The 25,737-nt window shown below is 46.1% G+C and overlaps 5 protein-coding genes across 5 annotated transcripts; 2 read left to right on the top strand and 3 right to left on the bottom strand.

The window, feature by feature from the left end:
• The first annotated feature begins 1,749 nt into the window (after window positions 1-1,749).
• On the top strand, window positions 1,750-10,633 carry LOC131271973 (protein ELYS homolog). Its single transcript, XM_058273571.1, has 10 exons — window positions 1,750-1,953; window positions 2,018-2,147; window positions 2,205-2,500; window positions 2,562-3,362; window positions 3,434-3,961; window positions 4,023-4,533; window positions 4,608-4,719; window positions 5,224-7,088; window positions 7,639-10,274; window positions 10,350-10,633. The coding sequence occupies exons 1-10, from the start codon at window positions 1,866-1,868 to the stop codon at window positions 10,412-10,414; spliced, it is 7,032 nt and encodes a 2,343-aa protein (XP_058129554.1). The 5' UTR covers window positions 1,750-1,865; the 3' UTR covers window positions 10,415-10,633.
• Window positions 10,634-11,730: 1,097 nt separating this feature from the next.
• Window positions 11,731-14,982, bottom strand: LOC131271982 (ATP-binding cassette sub-family F member 2). The gene is made up of 3 exons (XM_058273581.1): window positions 14,912-14,982; window positions 14,391-14,537; window positions 11,731-14,279 (listed from the first exon to the last, which is right to left on the bottom strand). The coding sequence occupies exons 2-3, from the start codon at window positions 14,506-14,508 to the stop codon at window positions 12,568-12,570; spliced, it is 1,830 nt and encodes a 609-aa protein (XP_058129564.1). The 5' UTR covers window positions 14,509-14,537; window positions 14,912-14,982; the 3' UTR covers window positions 11,731-12,567.
• A 2,737-nt stretch (window positions 14,983-17,719) lies between these two features.
• On the bottom strand, window positions 17,720-19,118 carry LOC131271986 (uncharacterized). The gene is made up of 3 exons (XM_058273586.1): window positions 18,934-19,118; window positions 17,917-18,866; window positions 17,720-17,837 (listed from the first exon to the last, which is right to left on the bottom strand). The coding sequence occupies exons 1-3, from the start codon at window positions 19,116-19,118 to the stop codon at window positions 17,752-17,754; spliced, it is 1,221 nt and encodes a 406-aa protein (XP_058129569.1). The 3' UTR covers window positions 17,720-17,751.
• A 1,243-nt stretch (window positions 19,119-20,361) lies between these two features.
• LOC131271987 (arrestin domain-containing protein 4) lies at window positions 20,362-22,431 on the top strand. Its single transcript, XM_058273588.1, has 5 exons — window positions 20,362-20,482; window positions 21,140-21,477; window positions 21,537-21,719; window positions 21,797-21,982; window positions 22,057-22,431. Exons 1-5 carry the CDS (start codon window positions 20,362-20,364, stop codon window positions 22,252-22,254), a joined length of 1,026 nt encoding a protein of 341 aa, XP_058129571.1. The 3' UTR covers window positions 22,255-22,431.
• A 49-nt stretch (window positions 22,432-22,480) lies between these two features.
• LOC131271981 (X-ray repair cross-complementing protein 6) lies at window positions 22,481-25,124 on the bottom strand. The gene is made up of 8 exons (XM_058273580.1): window positions 24,671-25,124; window positions 23,989-24,605; window positions 23,775-23,915; window positions 23,418-23,693; window positions 23,262-23,356; window positions 22,917-23,194; window positions 22,729-22,851; window positions 22,481-22,645 (listed from the first exon to the last, which is right to left on the bottom strand). The coding sequence occupies exons 1-8, from the start codon at window positions 24,890-24,892 to the stop codon at window positions 22,523-22,525; spliced, it is 1,875 nt and encodes a 624-aa protein (XP_058129563.1). The 5' UTR covers window positions 24,893-25,124; the 3' UTR covers window positions 22,481-22,522.
• Window positions 25,125-25,737: the final 613 nt, after the last annotated feature.

Raw genomic sequence — 25,737 nt, 5'->3', positions numbered from 1 at the left:
CGTACCCCAAGTCTGCACCATGGGGTGAGGGAAATATCTCTACTGCATCTCATGCAATTTGAAATGGCAACACTATGGAGAGGTTTTCCAATAGCTGGAGAATGTAGAGTCTCTATAATCCTTGTTGCTCCACCAGGTGTCCTGCGACGTTACATTCAATACTGCAATCTGGAACGTTCAAGTACGACAGCATCCTTTGTTGGATAACTGCAACCACGGGAAAAGGAAATCCCAGCGGAAAGTGATCCGTTTGATTTTTTTTAATTCCACTATGGTTCACTCCCCGTACAAGCTGTCATGGATACTTGTAGTACCGTTTTTAGCCCTTCTGGCCACACTAGCTTTTCTTTTTCTCGATTTTACACTTCGCTGGCGCAAGAAGACAATGGCAACGGATTATTTCCGTTCGTCCGGTCCGACCGGTTGTGTATGCGCCAAACGTGGAAATCTGCAATCGGAAACTCCTTATTCGCCAAGCCTGCTGTATTCTTTTGGATGGTGCTGTTTTTTCATTCTTGCATCCACCCACCGCACCCACCTCAGCAGAACGTGGGACTCCCTATTTGTGCACACTTTCTTGACCAGCACCGGACGTCTCGTGGGGTGTGTTTGCGGAATTATCTTCCGTATCTTACACGCTTCCTCCTTTCCGCCTGTTCGTTCGTTCAACCATAGCTTTGGCCACAAGCCGGTTATTGGCTCCCAACAACAACAAAGTCCACGGGCAAGCAACTTTTCATTTTTTTTTACTTCATTCTTTAAACGCCCGTTTGCGACTCGTTAGTTCGCGGTTTGCCCCGTTGAGAGTTGTTCTCGCCTCACGCGAAGATTCGTTTTCGCACGTTCTCATCTGCATGCCAGAGCTCCGACGCGCCACGGGTGCTTGGCGTTGGTCGACAATCCCTTCGGTTTCCCCGCCAGCATGGGCTGAAGGGTGTGCAAACACAACAGAGTGGAAACCGCCCGTCGTTGGCGAGCTATGTGTGGGCTTTGACTTCTGGTGGCCCCAAAAGTTCAAGTGTACACACGTCGTGTTGCACGCAAGCGAACCATTTAACCGTAGCAGCAAAAAAGCAAAACAGCCAAAAGTTCACCGCAAACACAGTTTTTCCAGACAAGGGCAATGAGTTTTGTTTTGGTTGATGCTTTGCTTTTCATTCGCTTATCACAACAATCAACTTGCGAACCCGAGAGCAGTACGCTCGCGCGCACTGAGACACACAATGGCGGTTCAGACACGCCAAGTTATAACAATCAGCGAAACATAATGCTCCACACACATGGTAGCCGGTGGAAAATCTTTCACCTTTCTGGCCCCACCGTCAACGCTCGGTCGCCACTGAAACACAACTGACTGGAAAAGCGAACTTACCGCGCCTGGGTTACAAGATGCTACGGACACAATGATACGGGTTCGGTTTTCAAATTGTGGCACCAACACACGCAACAAACGTGTTCGGACAACAGCTACCGTTTCGATGACCTTCGCGGCATCAAAAGTTCCCGGTTTACCAAATGTAAGTACATTGCCATTTTTTTGTTTTTTTTTTATTTTAATGCGATAAACCGTCGATAAAACAATGTTTTCATACCCGAATTCTCAAAAACTCATGGAACAATCTGAATGAATATGGGATTAAGGATTCACATGATTGAATCTCGCAAAAAGATTCACAAGGCACAACTCTAGTGTATATGTAATCAAATATTGACAGCTGTCAACGGCCGCCAAAAACGCGGAGGAAAAAAGCGGCGGAACCACTGAACCGGGTGTTGTAAAAATTTTCATGTGTTTGTACTTAAAATATAGATAGTTATTCCGCCAGAATTAGTACTGTGCAATCGGAAAGCATCCCCAATCCAGGATGGCGACCGACATTTGTCTGGAGTTTGTAGATTCGGTCACGTACACCGGCGAGCTACACGCCACACGAACAACGGACCCGGAGGAAGGTATGGGCGACAAGGTGCAAACATTGTTTAGTACTTTGTAAAGAAGAAATTCCACTATTTACAGGAAAAGGCGGAGTATTAGAACGAAATGGGCTTGTTTGGTACGCCCGTGGGAGCCTGTTCGAGGTGTTCCGCAACAATTCCGACTTTAAGGTCATTCATTGGTGCTTTGATGATTGCGCAAAACGAGCAAGGTACGCACAAACCCATCATCATGTTGCTTCAATGCTAACTTATTGGAATACTTACAGAAACTCTAAATCGTGTACAGTTGAATGTGTGGAGGAATTGGTGGCATTCGGGAAACTACTACTTGCCGTCGGGATACGGCTTGGGCCCGAGCAAACACAGATTGTGCTGCTAGCTCCGGAAGGATACTACGAAGTGGGTAGCATCAATTTACAGGAAGCGGTGAACATAATAAGATTCATCGACCCGAGCTCCTGTTCGATAGGCTTGCTGAAGCAATACTCTGGCTGCCTTGCCGTAGGAACAGTTGATGGCAAGTTTATCCTGGTGGATCTCTGTCTGAAGCTCGCTGAAAATGGTACGAAAGATAACACAATGTCCCAATGGATCAGCTTCATAAACAATGGTTTTCTTTTCAGGCAACTTTGGCAGCAAAATTGTGATGAACGATGATGCCACCAAACAATGTCACATTGAGTTCAGTCGTGGAGATCCGAAGCAATTGGCATGCAACCACGCAACGCTCAGAGAGCGTGGCCTCTACTTTGGGTTGCAGTTCAGTCACGATGTGAATGCGTCGGTTGAGTGCATTCTAGACATCCCTCCGCTCAAAGCGAGCTGCGTAGGCTTTGCCGATGGAACCATATTCATCGTGGATTTGGTCGATCAGTCGCTGATGCATCGGATTCTTCCGCCCACGGAAGACTGTCCCGTGAGTGCGATGAACTTTCTTGAGCCAAGCGACGATCCCGAGGCGTGCCTGTACTTGTGGGTGTTCTACGACCACGCAGATGGTGCATTTGCCACCCTGTACATGATCATGTGTGAGGAGAAATACATGCAGGACGAGCTTTCCGTTTACGACCAATTCCAGTCGTGTTCTGTGCGGTTAAATCTGCTCAGCTACGATCCGGGCAGTATTCCACTGCATGTACAGAGCATTACAGAACGCATAGGAGATGAGGAGCTGGTCACATTGAGCGTACTAAGCTGGCTAGGATCGGATCAGACAACGACGACGGTGCTGGTGTTCGATTTGAACCAATGGTACAAGGCGGAAATGCCTTTCGAGTGTGATTGGCAAGATGAACTGACCTACCTGGTCGCGTTTCAATTGAAGGAGTCAAGCATCTGTGCGCGGTTGGATGAGGGTTCATTTAGGCCTTTCCATTCGGCCCATCGTCCGGAGGAGCATTTTTATCCGAACTCGCTGGAATTTGGTAAGAGCTCAGCGAACATCAGCTAACCAGTAACTTAGTCTCAGTCAACTAACACATTCTTGTCGATATAGATGTTATAAACTACAACGGCTTCAATCGTACGCGGCACCACTGGGTGGGACTACAGAGAAAATTGCTGCGGTATCTCAATCTGGACGGGGCAAATGGTGTCCTCGAGCCGACGGAATTATACCAGGCTCTTAATCGGGCCGCCTTGATGCCTCTGTTCTATGACCCGCTACCATGCGAAGAAATGTCCGCGAAAGACCAACGGGAGTTCGTCCTATCACTTGGTTTGGAGTACCAGTGTTACACATTTCTGCAAAGCTGTGCAAATCTTTGGGCCGACGGCAGTTACCTCGGATCGGATCCGGTGCACGGTGTCTCGCTGTCGACACTAACCGATTGGATTTGGAACCGATCGGCAGTCTTGAAGGAGGTCAGCAATAAAATGCTAGCGCCACTGTTGGATTCTTCCGGACCGCGGATGGATTCTCATACGTCCGGTAATCTTTCCCGCTGCACGGAACAGATGAAGCGACTCGCGAAATTCTACGCGACAATACTTTCCGATTGCAAGAAGGTCATACCGAAAAATGGTAATCCCTCTTTATGACAAGCTTTTTAAATAATTTATTATAAGACATCCTTTTCTTACAGTGATGGAAAAACTGAGAAAAGAATGTTCGTCAATTGCCGTCGCGGCCAAGTATTTGGACGTTGTACTGTGGCTCCTACTACTCGAAGTTCTTCCGGAGGTTCCGGAATCAGCGATGGGTGCGTCGGACAAAGATTCGGACGACGACACAAGTCAACCAAGCGAAGCACTGCGTGTGCCGTACCCTTACACAAAGCTCTCCGAGTTCTACCGTAACCGGCGCAGCAGCACCTTGCAAAGTAATCTCAACGCGGGGACGTTGGACGCCTCTTCGGGCTGCAAGAATCTGCTCTACATCGACAATTTAATTGAGCGCGAGTTTGATACGGACTCCATTCGGAAGGTTTGGTTCGACGAGGAAGACTTCGCAAATACGGCCGCCCCGTTGTATCCACCGGAATCGCTACAAAAAGCACTACGTGTGCTGCTTATCCCAGAAACGGCCATGCAACAGAAGCTTGTGTTGCTTTCGTATCTTTTCATGGATATTGTTGCGTTGCTGGACAGCGAAAGGTATGTATGGATGAATTTTGCCTAGTGGCGTCGGTAGACTAATTGACTTACTTATTTTTTTATCACATTGAAAGGTATGCCGACATATTTAAAGAGTGGAAAAATTTTCCAAGTATTTTTAATTTGAGCCCAGCTGCTGTGCAGCGTGTTCAAGCTTTTTGGCACCTGGATCATGGGGATGTGGAGGTAAGTTAATTTCGAAATAAAAAATGACTGCGTCTATGCACTCTAGAAGGACCCAAATTGTTGCTTAAATCGATAACTCATTCTGACATATTTTATTAAAAATAATTAAACAAAATAATTTTCTTTGTTTGAGTGAAGCGCAGGATGCATGAAAAATTTAAAATAAAAAAAAATCTCATGTTTGGATACCAATGTCTAGTATTGTGCCTTATGAATCTTTAGACGAGGTTCAATCATATTAGTGTTTAGGAATTCGAATCTTAAAACATTGATAGATCTTTCAAAACCACAATGTATTTTCATGAATCTTGTGTTATCTTTTATACCTAACACTTTAACCTTTCTAGCGCTGATGTGATTGATCTGAATATTGTGACACAAAGATGCGAAAAAATTTATTCAATTTTACTTTTAAAGATTTACTTTTTCTTATCGTAATGTACCGTAAAACGATATCTCGCTTTAATATATTAACAATGTGGGTTTTTATTGTCTCTTTTGCAGACCTCGGTTAAACAGTTCCTTACTCCAGCGTCCAACAAAGATGATTACCCAAAATGGCACCGAGAGCTTGCTGTGTCCATGTTGTTGAATCTAAACGCACCGAAACACGCGCTGGTGCTGTTGCGAGGCCAGGGCTATCACATTTCACCTCAGCTGGAACTGACAGCGCTCGTCAAAAATGGACTAATCGCCGATGCCTACAATTTGCAGCGTGGTCAACCTCAACCAGATGGTATGGTTTGGTTCGTGGAGACCATTCTGAACGAAGGCAAGCCGAAGGCGTTGCTCGAGTTTGACTATACCGACGAAGAGAAATTCGTCTTGCGCAGCTACTTGCGCGATGCGCCAGTGCCCAGGTGCGACAGCTTACTGTTCGGTCATCTGCTGGACCACGCAGAGTTTGTGGAAGCCGTGCAACACGTCGATCGGTTGACCCGGAAGCGCAACAATGGCATGGAACCGTACCGCGATATTTTGTCCCTGTACCACAAGTCACTGGATCCAACGAGCCAACGGTTGGCCTATCTGACGTACACCGAGCCGAAGGAGCTAGAACCACGCCTAGCAACGCCAACGTCGACCGGAGAGAACCCGTCGGTAGATTCACTGAGCGCACGGCTCATCCGCAGCCGGGCCGATTTTCGCGTTCGCATACTTCACCAATCGATCGTGGCCGTCAAGGAAGCGGCAGAAGTGTCCGGTTTACTGCACGACCGGCCGTTCCTCGATAAGCCCGACCTCGGAATGTTCCACCATCGTCCGATGGTGCACAGCCGCAACGTGAGCTATCCGGTGATGGTGGAGGAGCATCGGTCGAAAAACAAGCGCCAACGTCAAGAGTGTGACGCTTCGTACGATGACGGCAAGTATGAGGATCGTTGGCAGAAGCAGCGCCCACTGCTCGAAGAGGACATCTGCGCAAACCCTTGCAAAAGGCGAAACCTCGGGTCGGATTACAATGCGCCTGCGACGACCGGTATGGATAGAAAGTACCTTAGCTTCGATACGCCCGTACCGGTCATCCCACAGTTTCGTCCGATGGTTCCGAAATTTAACTTTTCCGTCCCCAGCTCACTTATGTCGGAGGTTGGCGAGCGAGATAGTGGGGAATCCGGGAAATTCACCAGTCATTCGCCTAGCATTTTCCTCCAAACGCCGCCACTGTTTAAGAAAAAAGAACCGGAGTTTCCTGTACCCGAGGATGCGGATACTTTCACCCCTCCGGGCATTTTGAAATCCAGCCTATCCAGTCAAGGCATTGCAGCGGATAGTTCCGAGGAGAAGGTGCTACGGTTCGACCTGCCTCCGGGCGTGACAGTGGATAGTTCTTACATCGATGAAACGACGGTGGCGGAGGACGAGCAGGGGACGACAATTGAAACGATGCTACAGCCCGAGCCAAGACCAAACACTCCACAACGGCGGGATCTCGACCTGTCGGGCATCTCGAACGATGACTTCTATTCGCCGGAAGCAACAATAGATGACAACAGTCTGCAACAGTTGCTTTCCTCCGGTGGTCCATCGCGCCGCCGTGCTCTGCATCATCGTACGGCCACTCCGACCGGGCTTGGCGGTCTAGCAACCGAAAATGTTGCGATCATCATCGAAGATCAAGTCGGTGAAGAGTGCTCGAAAACGTCTGTGTTTGGTCATCGTCAGGATGCAGAGGAGCCGGAGGAGTGTACTCCTATGGAAGTGGACGATGAAAAGGAAATTGCGCTGGAGGAAAATTACGCGGTGCATGCAACGGCTGCTGCCAGTGACGAGGAAGAGAACGTACCCGATGCAACAATCGAAGGGGATGAAATCGTTCAAGTGGAGGACGTTACGACTCATGAAGTTGATGAATCGAACGTGAATGAGTAAGTATGCCTTTTATTAGATGGTTCTAGCACACTCTGATTGCTCTATGTTGATCCTTTGGTGAACTTTTGACTCATAGCCCTGTTAGTTTAACTCTTATTTCAGATATCTTAAACTTTTTATGCGATTAAGTCAATTAAGTTTTTTGGTGAAATTCAATTGACTATAATGTATTAGTGCAATTCTACCGAAAGGTTGATAGAATCATGGGGTTGCAATTTCCTTTTTTAAATGATGTACTGTAAGTACACAATACCACAAAAGTCAGTACAAAGTAGGCCAAAAACTAATTCCATTTTCTTTGTGAGGAAAAAGTATTTAACAAAAGTAAAAATAATTGATTGTTCTTTGCTCTGTTCTCCATATATTGATACGCGTTTGGATACGATACGAGTGCAGTACTAAACAAAAACGCATAAATGGAATGATAATCAGTTACAAATCGGTACCGATGACCATTTCATGTAGAAAAAAAGAACGCTAGTTAATGTCCTGTCAAGCAAATATACCAACACTAACGATGTTCTTTTGTTTCTTTATTATTTGCAGCGGCTTATGTATGGAAACATCGGCGGTGGAAGTAGAGGAGTCTATTATGCAACAGCAGGTACAATGGAACGAAGAAGCTGATTACGAAATTATGGAAGACGATGAAGAAATAGAAGAAGAAGACGTTGAAGGCAGCGAAGTGATCACGGATCAAGGGGAAGATGACTGGAGGGTGGTCGATCTTGATGCAGAGGAGGAAGCTTCGGTGGAGGATGATCTAGGGGAATACGATGGCGAAGAAGAAGATGAGGACGGAGGTTCCTATGAAGATCTGGAGGACGGATTGCTCAATGGCGAACTCGATAACAGTGCGGAGGAAGGCGATGATGATTCAGTCGATTCATCAAGCGTTCTGGAAGTGATCGATTTGAGCGACGAGGGCAATCCCAATACTTCGTCGTCCTCCAGTTCTTCATCTTCATCGTCCAGTGACCAGGGTGGCGCCGAGCATGCTCAAGTAAATACGATCGATCCCGTAGCTAACGAACCCCCGCAACAACAACCGGCGGAGTCTGTCGAGCCTTCCGTTGGTTCCGTGGATTTACAACAGCAAATACTGTACGCAGAGTTGTACTCTGATGCCGTTCCGAGGGTTATATACCATCAAGTGCATATTGAGGGCGAGGAGGATGAGGAAGAGAAGGAAGAAGATGGAGGAGAACAACTGCAACGCCATGAAGGTGATACTCAAGAAGGACAAGCGTCGCGTGACATTCAGGTGCCTACGACTTCCTCCTCCACGCATCGTACCGAAGCTTCGGGACTGGCCGATTCGTCCGATGAGGATGAGGTGTCGGAGGTGAAAGATTTATCGGTCATCGGTCAGAACATAGCAGAGGTTGCCGACAGCTCCATGGCGTCCGTTAGTGGTGGTGGTGCGTTGCGTGATCTTTCCGTAGCAGCAGACCAGTGGGAAGATGGTGTGGCCAGTACGAGTGGAAACGAGGAAGTTGTCGCCCGAGTAGTGGCTCCTTCTAGCTCGGGCACGACGGCAGCGGCGACGGTCACCGCTACCAGTGCACAACCACAAACGCAGGCCACACAGCAGCAAACGTTTGGGCAGCCGAAAAACGCGCACGAGGTGGAAGTGCCAGCCATGAACCTATCGGTCAAGCCGGACGAAGCGCATGGTTCAAGCCGAAAGAACAGCAAAGGCGAAGAGAACGGACTAAGTGAGGAAGCACGTGCCCTGAATCTATCGGCAGGCCAGCAGCAGGAATTGGCGGCCCAAATGGCACGCGCGGAAGCGGGAATCAACGTGAGCGGTATTAACGACCGGGAGGGCGAAGTGGAGGTATCCAATGTCGATCATGATGAGCCCCAGTCGTCAGATGAGCTTAAAGCGGATGACAAAACAGCCTGCAGCAGTGAAGAGAAACCGCGCGAAAACGAACCACATTCTTCGGATCAAACGGAAGCGGCCAGCACCAACGAGGAAGAAAAACGTACCGTAGAAGCGCGAGAAGATGAGCCCCATTCTTCCGACGACGGGAAACAGGTTAATGAGGAGGAAAGGATGGATTTAACACTGCACGTTTCAGATGAGGAAGATGCGAGCGAAATGCAAACACCACCACAAACGGCGCGACCAAGTTCGACGGCTGGAGAGCTCCGTGTTGTGATTGAGGATGTGAGATTATCACTCAAACGTTCGAAAGAGACTTTGCTGCAGCAGGAAGAAGCAGCGTCTACCTCGAGCCCACGTGCAAACGTCAAGACACGGTTGATGATGGCGATGGAAAAATCGTCCGGTATGACGCCCTCGGCATCGCTCGCAACACCAACAACAACACGAGGCCGCTCGGGGCGGTCCACTTCGGTCGTGCATGAGACCACCAACACGCCGATCACGTCGGCCCTCTCGCGCAGCCGGCGGTACGCTTCGATGGACAATGTATCGGAGGCCACACCCGATCCAACGCTCCCACTAACACCACGCCGTTCCACACGCCGCGCCTCATCGCTTGCGAAGGAACTGTTTGCCGGTGGTACGCCTCAAAAACGAACTCGTCGCCAATCGCAGTCCTCGGTAGAGAGTGTGGACCGACGTGGAGATGCCACCGCGACTAGTCCGACGGATGCAGCGATGGAGCCACCGGAACCGTCAGAGAAATCTTTCGCCAGCTCCACAGCCAGTAGCGCCCGGCGGAGCACGCGGGGCCGAAAGCCAAGAGCTACTTCTGAACTTCCGGGTACATCCGGGGGAAGTGATGCACCACTGCTGGCGGACTATTCGTCCAACCGACGGCTCACTCGACATCAGTTGGCGGTAATGGAAAAATCGATGGAAATCTCCTCGCGAAGCCAGCCGAGGATGGAGCGAGGTACGAGTAGTAACAAGCTCGATGTATCGGTGGACACCGCCGGTGGAGATAGTGAGGGCGAGTCGGTCGTTTCGAACGTAAGCAATCAGTCGTCCCTACGCTCGACCCGATCACGCACGACTCGTGCTGCGACGAGGCGCAGTTCAGTCGAAACCCGCTCGAACCGGGGTGGCAGTGTGAAAGACAGTTCCGCCAGTCAAACAACCCACAATCCTCCGGCTGGGGCGAGTGAGTTAGACTCCGACTCGGACCATTCGATGGTGCACGGTAGCCAGCGGACTGCGCACGGATTGGAACCGATCGCGGAAGAAGGTAACACAGCGTTGGGATGATGGTTATTCCCACAACTCTATTACATGATGTGTGCTTTCATCCTCTTTCTTTTAGGCGATGAAACCCGCTCCGAAACCGGCAAAAAACGTCGTGGAAGGCCGCCAAAAAACAGCAAGTAAATGGTTGTTGGGTGCGTCGAAGACAGGAAGGAAACTAACAAGATTCCTCCGACAAGGAAACTGGAGTGGCTGGTTTTGTTCTTCATACTGATATATTTTTCATCATCTCTGGACTCTATTGCCCCAGTTATGAAGTCGTCGATGTTCATGTTTAATCTAAGTAACTGTACTCTTAAATATAAAAGCATGGGAGTGAGTTGATTTGTTTGTTGAAAGAGAAAACAACTGCGTACCAAATTAATTCGCCTATTTCCGAAAATTACATTATAATAATATTGCTGGTTGTTTCCCACCGTAGCAACTTTTTAAAGCATAAGCAGTTGGGGCAAAATAAATCGTACCACTATTCTGGCGACTTCAAAAGTATATTATATATAACCTCGATTAAACGAGTAGATTATATACATATACTAGGTAACACTTCAAAAAATGAGGACCAATAATTAAACAATTACATTAATGGCTTTGGCAATGGCCCCTGTACGAGAGGACTGACTATCCACGTACTACAGGGAAACAAGTCTCGTAAGCCCTAAACGGGCAGGCATGACCAAGAGGTCGTTACGCCAAGAAGAAGAAGATTAATGGCTTTCTCTCAATATTTTTACATTGCAGCCTTGAGTAACGTAAACGCTCGATTATCCACAATAAAGGGTGACACAATAACCGCAGATAATCCGAAAAATGTTCAAAGGAAGTTTATGTAGTGAAGAAACAAGAATATTAAATTACCAAAAGAAAAACTTTGCCAAAAATGTTATTTGTAAATTGATAAGTTGATTTATATGACGAGAACTTCAAACTTCTTTTTATATTTCAAAGCTCGCTCCATTCAGTAGCTTTCACAACGAATTGTTTTGTTTATCACAAAGAAAATTAAACGCTGCTAATAATACCCTACAAGTGCTAATCAATTTTACGAGGGTTTTTTTTTCTATTTCACATTTTCTTATCAGTACTTACAATCGTGAAATAAAAGTTAAATACATGAGACGCAGTCTGTTGAAGCACGTTTCTTCCACGCTGCGCTAGGTAGTAAGGTTATTTTTCGTCTCCGGATGTTACGTCAATCTAAAGACGGCAACAGAATCCGATTGAAGCCGATCGATAGCCCTGTACGATTATGCAATATTCAAAACATTTCACACAGGCCATACGAGTCATCAGTAACAAAGGCAGCAGAAAAAAACACAGGAAGATTTTTGGTTTGTATCCTTTTTGAATTCAAGGAACGCGGAGATTGAACGGCGCGGAAGTGAGGAGCGGGAAAGTATTAAGGAATGAGGGTTAGCTGGATGTACGAAAGGAGCTGGACATAAGAAAACCAAACCATAATCCGGATACATTTTATTGCGATATCATATATTATTGTTGTGTATACAAGGTAGATAAAAAATAAACCACAGTAGAGCAATACATAGTTTAATAAATTACCAATTACATACGTACTTCATACGAACCATCTTTTTTTTTTTGAGGCGTCGTGGGGAGTTGCACCTTATGTTTTCCTTTTTATTTCTTTTGTTGCGTGTGTTGTTGCTGGCTCGTCTATTATGCGCCTTATAGTCGGTTATGAGCGTCAGAAGTTATTGTATCGATAGGACATTGAAAAGGGAAAGAAACTTGATAATAGATATCGATCTCAGAGAGAGAGAAAGAGAGGCGTAATAGTTCAACTACAAATTTTATGCAATCCTGTTTTCGATTTCCTAAGCTGTGTACTCTGCTTCAAGGCTCTGTGTTTGGTTCTCTATAGCAGGGGTGGTCGTTATTTGTTGCAATTTTATAATTGTTCCTATCACTATCTGCTCAGTGGCGATCCATTTTAAACTGCTGCGGTTTTCGGGGCGCGCTGACCTTGTATCTATGTGGTTATACTCTTCTAGGGTGAGGTTGAGTCGAATGAATGAAAGTCTAACGGTTCATGAAAATGCGTCATTCAGGTTCCTTCACCGTTAGTCTAACATTCAATAATTAAATCATCCAGAAAGGTGTAGGAGGTGTCCATTGTCGATCCGCCTCTTGCTACACACCACCGTATCGTCGTTGGGTGGGAAAGAAGAAAAGCAACTGCACCAACGCTTGGGAGGGGCGGCATGCTTGACGCGGGAAAGATAGGATGCCATGACCGTGTGTCGTTGTCGTGACACACCTTACTTGGATGCGGTCTGGCTCGCTTTGGCCTCCTTGGCAATGTTTTTCTTCAGGTGTTCCTTGTAGTCGAGAATGCCACCGTTCCACTTGGTAACCGTGCCCTTCTCGCACACCCAAATCTCCTCCGCGACCTGGTTGATCAGCCGGAAGTCGTGACTGACCAGCACCAGGCCACCCTCGAAGTCGTTGACCGCTTCGGCTAAGGCATCGATCGTCTCCATGTCCAAGTGATTCGTCGGTTCGTCCAGCAACAGCAGGTGCGGCTTCTTCCAGGCAAGATAAGCAAACACCACACGGCACCGCTGACCGTCGGACAGCTGCCGGATGGGGCACACCTGTTGACGCCCGGTCAGCCCGTAGCGTCCGATAATCTTACGCATCTCCTCGCGCTCCACCACCTCCGGGAAACACTTCAGCATGTAGTCGATCGGGCTGGTGTCCATGTCGAGCAGCTCGTGCAGATGCTGGTGGTACCGGGCGATGCGCAGATGGGAATTCTTGCGGATCATGCCCGACGTCGGTACCAGATCACCGTAGAGCAGCTTCAGCAGCGTACTCTTGCCCGCACCGTTTGGCCCGACCAGCGCAAGCCGCGTGTCCAGATCGATGCCAAACTCGAGATTTTTATAGATGTATGGTGTCTTGTCGTTGTACCGGAAGCTAACGTTCTGCACCATGATCACGGGCGGCGGAATGGTACCGCACGAGGGGAAACAGAAGTTCAACTGCTTGTCGTCCACGGCCTTCTCGGTGAGGCCCTGGGCCACCATTTTGGCGAGTGTCTTCTCCTTCGACTGCGCCTGCCGGGCCAACTTAGCCGAACCGTGTCCAAACCGGGCGATGTAGTTCTTCATGTGTGCGATCTGGTCCTGCTCCCAGTTGTACTGTTTCATCTGGTTTTCCAGCAGCTCCATGCGCGTCTTGACGAACTGTTCGTAGTTACCGGTGTAGTACTTGAGCCTCTTCTGCGTCATGTGGATGATGTTCGTGCACACACCGTTCAGGAAGTCCTGCGAGTGCGAGATGATCACCAGAATTCGTTTGTAGGTCTTCAACTCCTCCTCCAACCACACGCACGCGTCCAGATCGAGATGGTTGGTCGGCTCATCGAGCAGCAGCAGGTGCGGCTTCACGTACAGCGCTCGGGCGAGCGCGATTCGCATACGCCACCCACCGGAAAAGTCCTTCGCCGCCTTGGCCTGCATCTCCTTCGAGAAGCCCAAACCGTGCAGGATGCGGGACGCCTTCGCCTCCGCCTGATCGGCTGACATTTCGTCCAGCCGATCGTAGATGTCCATCAGCTGCTCCTGCGCCTCGTCGTCCTCCTGGTCGGCGAGCGCGTCGGCCATCTTCTCCAGCTTGATGCGCTCCTCGTCCACCTCCATCACGCACTGCAGCGCGCTCTTCGAGCTGGCGGGGATTTCACGCGTCAGATGAAAGATGTCGATGTGGTCCGGGATGGCCACCTCGCGGTTTCCGAGGACCGACAGCAGCGAGGACTTGCCGCAACCGTTCGCACCGAGCAGACCGTACCTTCGGCCACAGTTCAGCTCGAGCATGGTGTCCTGTAGCATCTCGCTACCGAAGAACGTGATCGAGAAGTTGGAAAATTTAATATCACGCGAACGCGGATGCACGGCCAGCGAACCGGTGCAGGCACGCGCTTCCGCGTTGATCCGTGCCTCTTCGTCCAACTTGGCGCACAGTGCCTCTGTAGGGCGAAAGAAAGGAAGGGAACAAAGGAAAGGAAGAACACAAAAATTAAAACCTACGTCTGGAAGAACTCTTCCCTACACGGGTTGGGTTTTGAAGTCAACACTACCTTCTTCGGTCATTTCGGCGGTGGCACCGTTCGTGCCGTTCACATCCTTCTTGTCATCCTTCTTCGTTACCGGGATGCTTTTCTTGTTGCGGCCTTTTTGCTTCTTGTCCGGTGCCATTGTGTTGCTCAGACCAGGGGGGGATTGAACTAGTACACCAAACAGAAGGGAAAACGTTAAACAGGTCACCTCATTAGACTTAGACTTTGGTATTATGCTAAAACTACACGTCGCTGGCGTAGTCCAATTAAATAACAATAATTTCCACGAGCCGATCACCGTGTCGAAAGTGAAAAACGTCAAAAACTTTCCATCGCCCATACCGCTCGGTCGTCCGTGATCGACGGTTTTTTTCTTGCCACGGGAGAAGGTTCTCGCCGTTCGCAACGAGCACGGACGGCCGACGGTCGAATTGGAAGGCAAATTACGACTCTAAATGATTGTTGCCACACTTTCTACCACGCTGCGATGGTACACGGTCGATGGATACGCAGGACTGCGATACTTCTGAACCGAAACATACCTAAGGAATACTTTTATTCACGTTTCCTAAATCGGGGTCCTCTGCACAACAGCACTGTGACAAATGCAAAAGATGAAAGACCAAATCCATGCGCGCGCTTTTGACAGTTCCCAATTTGAAGGATTCTAAAGATTTGATTCGATACTCAATTCGATCAAGGTGATCCGAATCTATTTGAATTATATGTGACTCAATCCAGACACGAGGTGAGTCGAATCACTCACGTAACGATCGTCGACGACTCGAGTCGTAGAGACAATGTGATTGATTTCAGATAGAGATTAGGTTTTTTTGCGCGATTTGTAGTAAAGCTTCGAGAAAAATACATATTGTTACCGCAGATCTACACGGCGCTGCGCCAATCCTGCGAGTTTCTGCGACACTTTTGACATACGAGATGACCGACTTGGGCTATTTTTTGATTACTTTGACATTTCCGTGATCGCAGAAACCCGGTCGCAGGAGTGTCACAGCGCCGTGTAAATCTGCGGTTAGTTGATTTTCAAGATCTACAGAACTAGGTACTTACAGCCTTTTCACCGAACCTCGCAACTTCCGTTGGAAGTGTGTGGCACGTTTTTATTATAGAAAAAGCGGGTTATAAGTAGTGATTTGATGAGGATTCAGTTTGTAATTAACGATTGCACTATTTGATCGGTTTGCATCGTCTCGCGACTGTTTGATGGATTGGGATTCGGATTTGGGGATTCGATGTACCCACCACTAGACAACAGCAGCGCGCCAACAAGCTTCAAATAGGGTCAGTGAGGGTATTTTGGCCCATGTATGTAATTTTCGCCCACTAGAAAGTACAGTCGGACGTCGATTATCCGGGGCCGAATTAACCGGGCGGCGGATTATCCGGGTGTCTTGCAACTGACAACTGCACAACCGGGTTGAATTGTGTCCATGAATATCACTCGGGGTCCATACTACAGCGCGACGTCCCGTCAGGAAACGCGACGTCGCCTGACAGGCGGCCGAACTCCATACTCGGGGTCCACACTACAGCGCGATGTCCCGTCACAAAACGCGACGTCGCCTGACAGGCGGCAGAACTCCATACAAAAAAAATTTCGCACAAATCGCGCTAGTGTAGAAACAGCGAAAAACGCGATGTCGCGCTAGCCCTTGTCAAATGTCAATTCGAAACGAAAACAAGCCGACAGCTGGACAAAACATAAACAAACCGAAACACAAACGCGAACAACATGAGCAATATTCTCCACGAAACATCGGATTTTTCGTTGTACTACTTATTTCTAGCTTTCACAAATGTAATTCAGTTATGAAACTCCGTTTTAATTAATATTTTTACCAAGTTTTTTCGGGTTCCGAAACGTAAACAAACTGCTCTTCAACAAGTAGGAGATGACGGAGAAATATATACCTCCTACGGCGGGCCAAAATATCGTCGTTGTCTGTTTAAGTTTGTTTTCTCATTGAATTTCAAATGTAGAAGCGCCAAACTCACTCAGGGTGCATCAAAGACGTAGCTAAACAAATATCATGCATTACTACCTCAAAATTCAACAAAAAATTTTAGCCGAGTTTGCGCCCCAATGTGATACATATTTCCACATGCACCCCTACCTCTGTCGCGCTTGGCTTGCGCGATTGTTCTGCCGAAACTGGGCTACTTTTGAAACGGGACGTCGCGCTGTAGTGTGGACCCCGAGTACAAAAACATGTCGCACAAATCGCGCTTGTGTAGAAACAGCGAAAAACGCGACGTCGCGCTAGCTCTTGACAAACGCCAATTCGAAACGTAAACAAACCGACAGCTGTACAAAACGTAAACAAACCGAATCACAAACGCGAACAAAACGAGCAATATTCTTCACGAAACATCGGAGTTTTCGTTGTACTACTTATTTTTAGGCTTCACAAATGTAATTCAGTTATGAAACTCCGTTTTAATTAATATTTTTACCAAGTTTTTTCGGGTGCCGAAACGTAAACAAACTGCTCTTCAACAAGTAGGAGATGATGTGGAAATTTATACTTCCTACAGCGGGCCAAAATATCGTCGTTGTTTGTTTAAGTTTGTTTTCTTAGTGAATTTCAAATGTGGAAGCGCCAAACTCACTCAGGGTGCATAAAATACGTAGCTAAACAAATATCATGCATTACTACCTCAAAGTTCAATAAAAAATTTTAGCCGAGTTTGCGCCCCAATGTGATACATATTTCCACATACTCTCCTACCTCTGTCGCGCTTGGCTTGCGCGATTGTTCTGCCGAAACTGGGCTACTTTTGAAACGGGACGTCGCGCTGCAATGTGGACCTCGAGTGAGTTCGGCCGCCTGTCAGGCGACGTCGCGTTTCGTGACGGGACGTCGCGCTGTAGTGTGGACCCCGAGTCATAGTCGGCCAAAATAGCAACAAAAAGCGTGTAAAATTGATCATTTTACAGTGAAAACATAAAATAAACTAAAAAATATGAATTTTAGTGCATGCTTAGATACTACTCTACATTACCATACCAAGTTTATTGTTATATGTTCGGTACAATTAATGCAACGATTTCTTTTGTGATGACCCTTCCCTATGTGGGCCAAAATGGGTACTTTTACCCTATTTATGCCACAAAAAAAAAAATTTTATGCGAAATCTTTCTGTAGTGAAACATTTCAATTGCTTACAGTTTTTTTTTATTTTCCCAAATCAAATTTAACCGTTAACCTTGGAAATGTGAAATTTTTCTTTCATGTTCAAGTAAAAAAGCATTTTAGGCTGTAATTAAGATTGTTAAAAAATCTAAAATAAAAAAACTTTATTTAATTTAAACTTTAATTCGTTCAAAAGCGCTTAGCAGTGCCTGCGTCACAAAATAAGTTTAACGATGTCCTCTGTGCCATTGCTGATGATTAGTTCCTCCAAAACACCAACAAGAACGTCCGCCCATGTGATCAGGTTGAATCGCTAGAAGGAATTGACGTGTAAAAATTATGTTAGTAACGGATTCAAGTACTCTTGCCATGAGATTTGCTCGTTAAATTACCATTCATGGGTGTGGTAGCAAAAAGAAGCGATCTTTGAACGTCACTTGCGGTGTAGGAATTTTGACCAGCATTCCAAGTTGGAACTGTTTCTGCCGGCGAGCGTACTTTCCGGTGTCCTGTAATGTCCTTGCACTGGAGCACGATGCGACCGTTGGTGGCGTTTCTGCACAGTTGGTCAAGAAAAAACTGTCTCCTCTGCTCATTTCCCGGTTGGCCCCCGTATACTAGATTCATGTACTGTTGCAAAAAGTCGTGTACATTATTCACAGTTTGTCCGTTAATAACGTGCATTGAGGACAGGTCTGCATCTGCGGCAGAAGAAAAATTTAGATTCGAACCAAATTTCGTGGCATTGTATCGAACCGTTGTTGAGCCAGTTGAGCGTTCGGTCTGCTGTGGCCACCAATCATGTCCAAACTTATGCTTTTGCGTCATTGTATGTGGTGCACGCGTGCCGGATGCATTTGTTGTAATTTCGATGGGCAACTCTGTTGTGCTTCTAGTTTTTCTAGTCTTTGGAACATCAGTAACCTGCCAATTTAACGAACTTTTCGTTCCATTTTCACCAGATATTCGTTCATCCGTACTTTCGCCATCCTCGGGCATGTTCTCATTATCAAACGACTTTTCAAGAACCTTTTGTAAAGTCAACAGCAACCGCTTCTTTGCATTTTGTCTGCAACACGCAGGGCAAGGGTTGATCAAGCTTCTCAGTAACTCATATCGACATGGTTCGTCATACAGAGACTTGCAAACAGCACATCGGTGTTCTATGTCCGTTATTATGTCATCCAACTCTGCAACTAACCGATCTCTCCATCGTTCCGGTGATTTGGTTGTTATCAAACCACATGCCATGAGACGATTGCGGAAAACTTCGGCCACTGAAGCCTTTTGGCGAAGATGGACCATTGATTCGTCACTGCTTTCATCCGGATACAGTTCTTCTCTGAAAAGAAGTAGCAACATAATTTATTACTGCTGATTGGATTGTGTAGAAAAATAATCTAACGCACTCAAAACGTGATCGATCTATTCCCACGTAAGGATGATAGGTAGCTTCCGTTTGTCGTTTGTATTTTACCGGAGCACCAATGAAAGAACCTTTGCGTCTGCTATAAGCTCGCCTATAAATTCCCGGATGAGCTGTGCTAAAAGAAGAAATACACAACCACACCAAAGCTAGTCTTGCAATGATCATTCTGCTAAAGATCACACAATATTTGAGCATAAAATAAACCTAACTTTTATTTATGAACTAGTCCGCTTGCCTTGGATGTACCCGGTACACCGGGAAAACAAAAACAACTCAACAGACGAACGTGATATGTTTAAAATTTGTAAATAGTCACATCTGTGAGTATTTTTGTCTTCATGAAGTCATTCAGAGGTAACCACTAAATTAAACACAAGCGTGCTTTCAATCAATTTCGATGTCTACAGCTGAGAACAAAAACGTATTGCTGCTACATGGGCTCTTCGAGATGACCGCCAAGCTTTTCTCTGAACTTCTGCACACAAAAGACTTTTCTCGGCCGTAAGCGACAAACCTTTTAAAAATCTTCCCTCGCTTCACTATTGGGCGGGAAAGAGACGAACAGCATAGCAGGCGGCTCATCAATTGGTGAACAGAGACCGAAAGCAGTGTGGACGAAAAACATGAAACATAAAATAACATTTTGGACCATCGCCATCCGGTGGGGATGATGGTGGGACACCCCCGTTGAAGGTTTACATCATTTGCTGGGCACACGAACACATTCGGACACACCCGCAGTGCAAGGCAGACATAGCAGACAGAAGGTTGGAAGAGTAGAGCTTTAAAAAACATCCCTTATACTACAAACACCACCACCACGTAAGCAGGCGACTCGGCACAAGGTTGGATGTTTATGAGTTAGTTCATTCGGTGCAGTTTGCTGGTTATGATCCAGTGGGCCTCAGACAGGAGGAGGAAGTTATGATCAAGCTGACGACGACGACGACGACGACGAGTAGCATGCAAAAGAACGATCGATATGTGGCTGGTTCGAGAGTGGCATAAACTTTGCTCGTGCATCGATCACGCAGTGGTATTCAAGGTGCGCGGTGACTAATCGTGTGATGTGTAATTGTTCTTTTCCGTTCAACTTATCGCGCACGGTCAATCATGCATTATGCTAGTGGAAGTGTGATCAACTGAACCGTTAGCTTGGAGAGAAGAAAAATAAGCCACATTGTGAAGAGGAAAGAAAAATAAAGTCATACAGTATATTCCATACTCGGGCAGCTAGACGACTTCTCCAACCCTTTCTCGGCGGACACGTTCCGTGGTTCGCAGAAACGATCACTACGCGATCACCATCACCAGCAGCGTCTCAACTCAATGACACCACGGTTGGGCTGTGCTGACAGTACACATTACATCCCCCCAGTGCAGAAGGGTCCACCATCGAGCCGCCAAAATGCCTCGGAAATTGCTTAAGTTTCTGATCCTCTTCGACAACACGTCGCTGCTGTACTTCCCGGGACAATTCCTTTCCGGCAGGGTACTACTTGAGCTGCAAGATGACACACCGGTGCTCGGTAAGTTACATTGTGTCCCGGTGGAACATAAGTACCGAACGTGGACGTATCATACCTCAGTATCGAATTGTTTCTTCGCTAACCTTCAACGTTGTATCAACGCGTACGCTATTTCCTTTTGGGCTTTGGCTCTTGTGTAACTGACCAATGCTGCACCCTATACTGGGGGTTGTGAGCGTTCGGAGCTTTTTTAGTATACGCATTTCGGTTTCGTCTTTCGCACGCCAAATATTCATCGTTCGCTTGCGATGACCAATATTTACAGAAAAAACGGAGTTTGTTCAGCCAACCATGATGCTTGATATCTTTAGAGGCCCTTGAAAAAGATATTACTCATTTTGTTTAAATATTGATGCAAAACCTCATCAGTGAAGGTTTCTTTTCATTGTTTAAGTATCTATGGCTTAACAAAATGTTTCTTTATAAATTCTACATTTGATTAAATTTGTGTGTTGAGCATCCTGAACATGTGCGTTTTTTTAAACACACTCAACGTAGAGGTCGAAAAGCGGATGATCACACGAAGGATGACATCATAGCTAAGGCCAAGGGATCGCGAGGCTGCCAAAAGGAGCACAAACCACACATTCAATGCGCGACGGGTCATTACGTAAATTAATGCTGCAGCAATTGATCATCATCACCTTCCTTTTATAGGACTCCATTTTCACGTTGTCGGCGAATGTGTCGTACGCGTGCGTTCCACACGGCACGAGCGGTCGTACGACAAGGAGAACTACATCGACTTTCGCATGCGTCTGCTGGGCGATTCGGACAACCAAGGTCCGACGGTACTGTCGCCCGGTATCCACAGCTTCCCGTTTAAGCTAGGTCTCCCGGTTGACCTTCCGTCCACCTTCCTGGGTCGGTACGGTTGGGTGCAGTACTTCTGCAAGGCCGGGCTGCGCGAACCTTCTGGGCTGATACACAAAAACCACCAGGTGTTCATCGTAATGAATCCGATCGATCTGAACCTCGAGCAACAGTACCTAGCGGTGAGTTAAATTGAAGAAAATGTTGTTTAATCGGGAGCTACAATCAAATATCGTTTCAGGATCCATTTAAATGCAATATAGAGCATAATCTTGGCATGGCATGCGTTGGTGGAGGCATTGTGAAATGTAAAATCATTCTCGATCGAGGCGGATACGTGCCGGGCGAGTCGATCATGATAACAGCGACAGTGACGAATGCGAGCAGCGTTACGATAAAATCTACAAAAGCCGCCCTGACGGAAGTTCGTACCACGGAATTAGCCGATCGAAGATACCGCAGCTGACAATAATTCTTTTTATGTCAATTTATTTCCCGTAGACGATACAGTACTTCGCTCGTGACAAAATCGTTCAAACGGAAAAGCGAGAGCTTGCGGTGATCGCTCGCGGCAAAATACGAGCGGGCCATAGGGATGAATGGCAAAACGAGTCCTTGTACGTGCCACCGCTTCCACCAACGAATTTGCGTGGGTGCCACTTGATACGGATTCAGTACGACGTTTGTGTAAGTAACAATTATATAGTTTACCGAAGGGACCAAAAACCGAAATTATCTTTTTTTTTTTCTACCCTGTGCAGTTCCTAATCGAACCGAAATCGTTGGAAAAGCAAATCAAGCTCCAGCTCCCGATCACATTGGGCACGTACCCGTTCAAGACGGCCGATGGGGACGACACGAACGAATGGGCCGAAACCATCTACAAACCGGAAACCCACTATCCATCCACGCTACCCATCTTTCGACCTTGGCTGCACGAAAAAAATGATCAAAAATGATCCGCTCTACCTCAAAGGGCGAGCAGATTGCATCACTAGACAGACGAAGAGAGAGAAATGGCCGAACGATGGTGCCATAATTTGAATTTTTAGCAAATTTAGTGGAGCGGAGTAACATGCATGAACAAGTCCGTCTTTCATTCACTTTCCCACGGAAAAAGGAATGAAAAATGCGACAACTCGTAATTGTATAGAATAATATTATATGATAAACATTCTACAAAAATAAATTTTTAAAACATATTCTTTATTATTAGTTAAGTAACTTTCACGAGTTTTGGTTGATTCGAAGGACCTGGTCGATTAAATCTGCTTTCGTTTTTTTAGACAAGCCGCTTACTCCTTGCCTTTGAAGATATTCTTTTAACAAAGCCACGGTCAAGCTCGCAACCTACCGAGAGAAGAGAAAACCCAATTTGTTCAAATCAGATCAGAATCAGATCTAAATCCTTGGTTTCATAGAGGGTGTTTTACCTGGCCACTTTTAACCATTTCTACTAGTTCATCATCATTTTCCGGTCCAGATCGAGCGGTCTTAGCTCTTGGCTCATTTTCGTTCGGATCTTTTCGCGTACGTTTCGGTGCCTCTGTCGGGTCCTATAAAAAAGGTTTAATGTAATGTTACTGCATCGATGGCACGTTCCACACAACAGCGTACTTACTTCGCCGAACAAATGTTGCATATCATTTAAAAGGGCTTCCATTTTTGAATCAATTCTATCACAATCGGGCCGCGTCGAATCCGTTAAATCTACCTCTTCTTTCTCAAACAACAGGGATTCAACATTTAGGAACAGATTCATCGAAGCAGGATTTTCAAAATGTGCCGGGCTGAATTTAAACTTGATCTTTTTGATAACCGATTTGAAAAGATTGGTCTGATCCTTGGTCACCTCCGGAGGAGTTGTTTCCTCGAGCATGGGTAAATTCCTTATGTCAGCTAGAATGGGTTGAAGCCGGTGAGTATTTTAATTAGAATTTAAATGTTTAACAAGAGGGACGCTTACCTGCATAAGGAATAAACTCGACTCTGAATCCACTTGGGCGAAAAATTTCACCATCAGCATCACGTACCAATTCTTGCGGGACAAGAGCCACCAATCTGGAGAGCATATTTTAAAATTAAATGTTTCCACATTTTGAATAAACCCGAATTATTTTACCTAGGAGGACATTTCCGTCGCATTGTCAGAATGCAGTATGCCACCTGGCCTCTCTCAAGACATTTCTCATACAGTGCACGAAACAGCGTAGTCGATCCATTGATGCGACTTTCGTTCGGGTAGAGAAACAAACTACTTCGCAGATGATTTGTTATCAATATCTTTGCTGCCGGTTTGAATCCGAGCAGACGTATGCCAGGAGGCAACATCTGTTTCATAGCATTTATTTCTTCGGGCTTGAAGTATACTGTTTCACCACCTATAGTAATGGACCTCCTTAAAATAGTATGGCATCAAAATAGACAGAAGAAATTAGTGAGAAATAATCAATAGGATAGCACAATCTCCAAAAAATACCTCTGTTCTCCGGGAAGGAGCGGCTTTGATTCTTCCCCTTCGTTCTCTTCTTGAAAAGTAGTAGAAACGTATACTCGCTTCGATACAACAATTTCATTGGTTGACTTTAACAATTTAACTTTTTTTGGGAATCGAGGTTTCCTAAAATATATGGAACAAAACGCATAACATGGTTAATATGTGCATTGCAAAACGAGTAATCAATCGTACCAACCTCGACAGTGAGTACAGATTAACGCCAAGTGCAAGATCCTCTGAAATATGCCACTTCAAATGAGCTAACGCTCGCTTTTTAAAATCTCTAGAAAAAATTCTACGTAGTAATTGTTCCTTCGACTGTTGGTACACTGGTGCAACAAATTCCTCCATATCCTCCTCCAGGACAGTACACAAAAATTCTTTATAAAATTTGTTGCAGTCGAAATCGTCGACCATCGGAACGAGAGCTACCGCAATGTCCTTTTGCATTAGGTCTCTTGCCTTCACTAAAGCTTGTTGGTATTCGTTGCTGTTGCTTCTGTGTGGTTGATCGTTGCCCGTGAACAATACGATCGTTGAATGTTCCAGCTTATACCCACAATGCGAGAAAATGCGCGAGCAAAGCCATAAAACGTTCGCTAAACTGGTGCCCTCGGAGTGACCGTACTTAGTCTCAAACTGAAAGTGATCCTCCGACGCACGCATATCTCGAATCATGCGTATCATTTCGACCGTAATGGTGGTGAGAGGAAGAAAAATAGCACACTGTCTCGGTGCCACCAGCGACGAGTGCAAGTCTTCTTCAGCTTCCGGTGCGGGACTGTTTTTGGTATTGTAGAATACCACCCCAATCTGAAACAATGGTACAGTGTCACAAAAAATGTAATGTTTATAAACGTGCCTTTTTAACAGCTTACCAGATCGTTTTCACTTGCTATTACTTTGTTCCGCATTATAGCTTCTGCTATATCCAGAAATTCAACAAATTTTGACTCAGATGCGGCATCGTTTTCGAACATATACGAGGCACAATCAAGCAGTAACAACAGTGCCGAACGACCCGAAAAAGGTGCATCATCTGGTTGATCTTCATCTTCGTCGCCGGAATTGTTTGCACGCCAGTCTGTATATTCACTCATTTTGCTCTAGTTCACAATTTTCCGATTTCACGCTTAAAGATACTCAACCTCAACCTACGTGAGCCTCCTGTTGAACGTTCGACTTCGGGTTGGTTCTATTGCAAACTGCCTACAGTTTGCTCACTTGAATATTCCTGAAAACATCTTATCTCGACTGGTGTTTCATTTGTTTACTTTTTCATCGTGGCGTTTGTTGGCATCCTTTGGATGACCAACAGTTGCTACGATCTTAAACTACGTTACTTTTAATACCTGATGTAAAGTGCACACTAATTATAACTGAAACAATAGCAAACATAAAACCATACACCAGACACTACATGAAAAGAATGGAGACGCAGTTGTTTTGATTTCAAATGGCCAATGGTAACCAGCGAGAGTGAACAGCCAGGAACGAGTACGCAGAAGGAGATAGACTGACAACGCTTTGTTATTTAATTTGAATCTGATTTGAAAAACGCTGTAATAACGCGATACTATAAACGGCCTTTAAACTGTCACCTGCTCTTTGCGTCTTTTGTGTATTATTTTCTCCATTTTTTTTAGTGAAAATAAAAACCGTCTAGGATGGTCGTCTAGGATTGCTTGTAATTTGTATTGTCGAAATGCGTGTCCTTGCGAGATAAAAAAGCTTCTCTAAGTACAGACACAACAGAAATCCTTTTAATGTTTTCATTTACGTTTTGTGAAAGTGGTTTGTGTTAATTTGTATGGTACTTTCAAAACTGCATTGCGGCAAATACTGCGGACGAAATGTTATACGCTGTATGCAAATGAAGTTTGCGACTGCAGCTGGCTATGCTATTGCTACAATGTGAATTGGCTAAAGGAAATTGAATCGATGA

Source organism: Anopheles coustani, chromosome 3, assembly GCF_943734705.1.
Source record: "Anopheles coustani chromosome 3, idAnoCousDA_361_x.2, whole genome shotgun sequence".
NCBI classification, from domain to species: domain Eukaryota; kingdom Metazoa; phylum Arthropoda; class Insecta; order Diptera; family Culicidae; genus Anopheles; species Anopheles coustani.
Note: the sequence above shows the minus strand (reverse complement) of the source record. Positions and strands in the feature narration are given on the sequence as shown.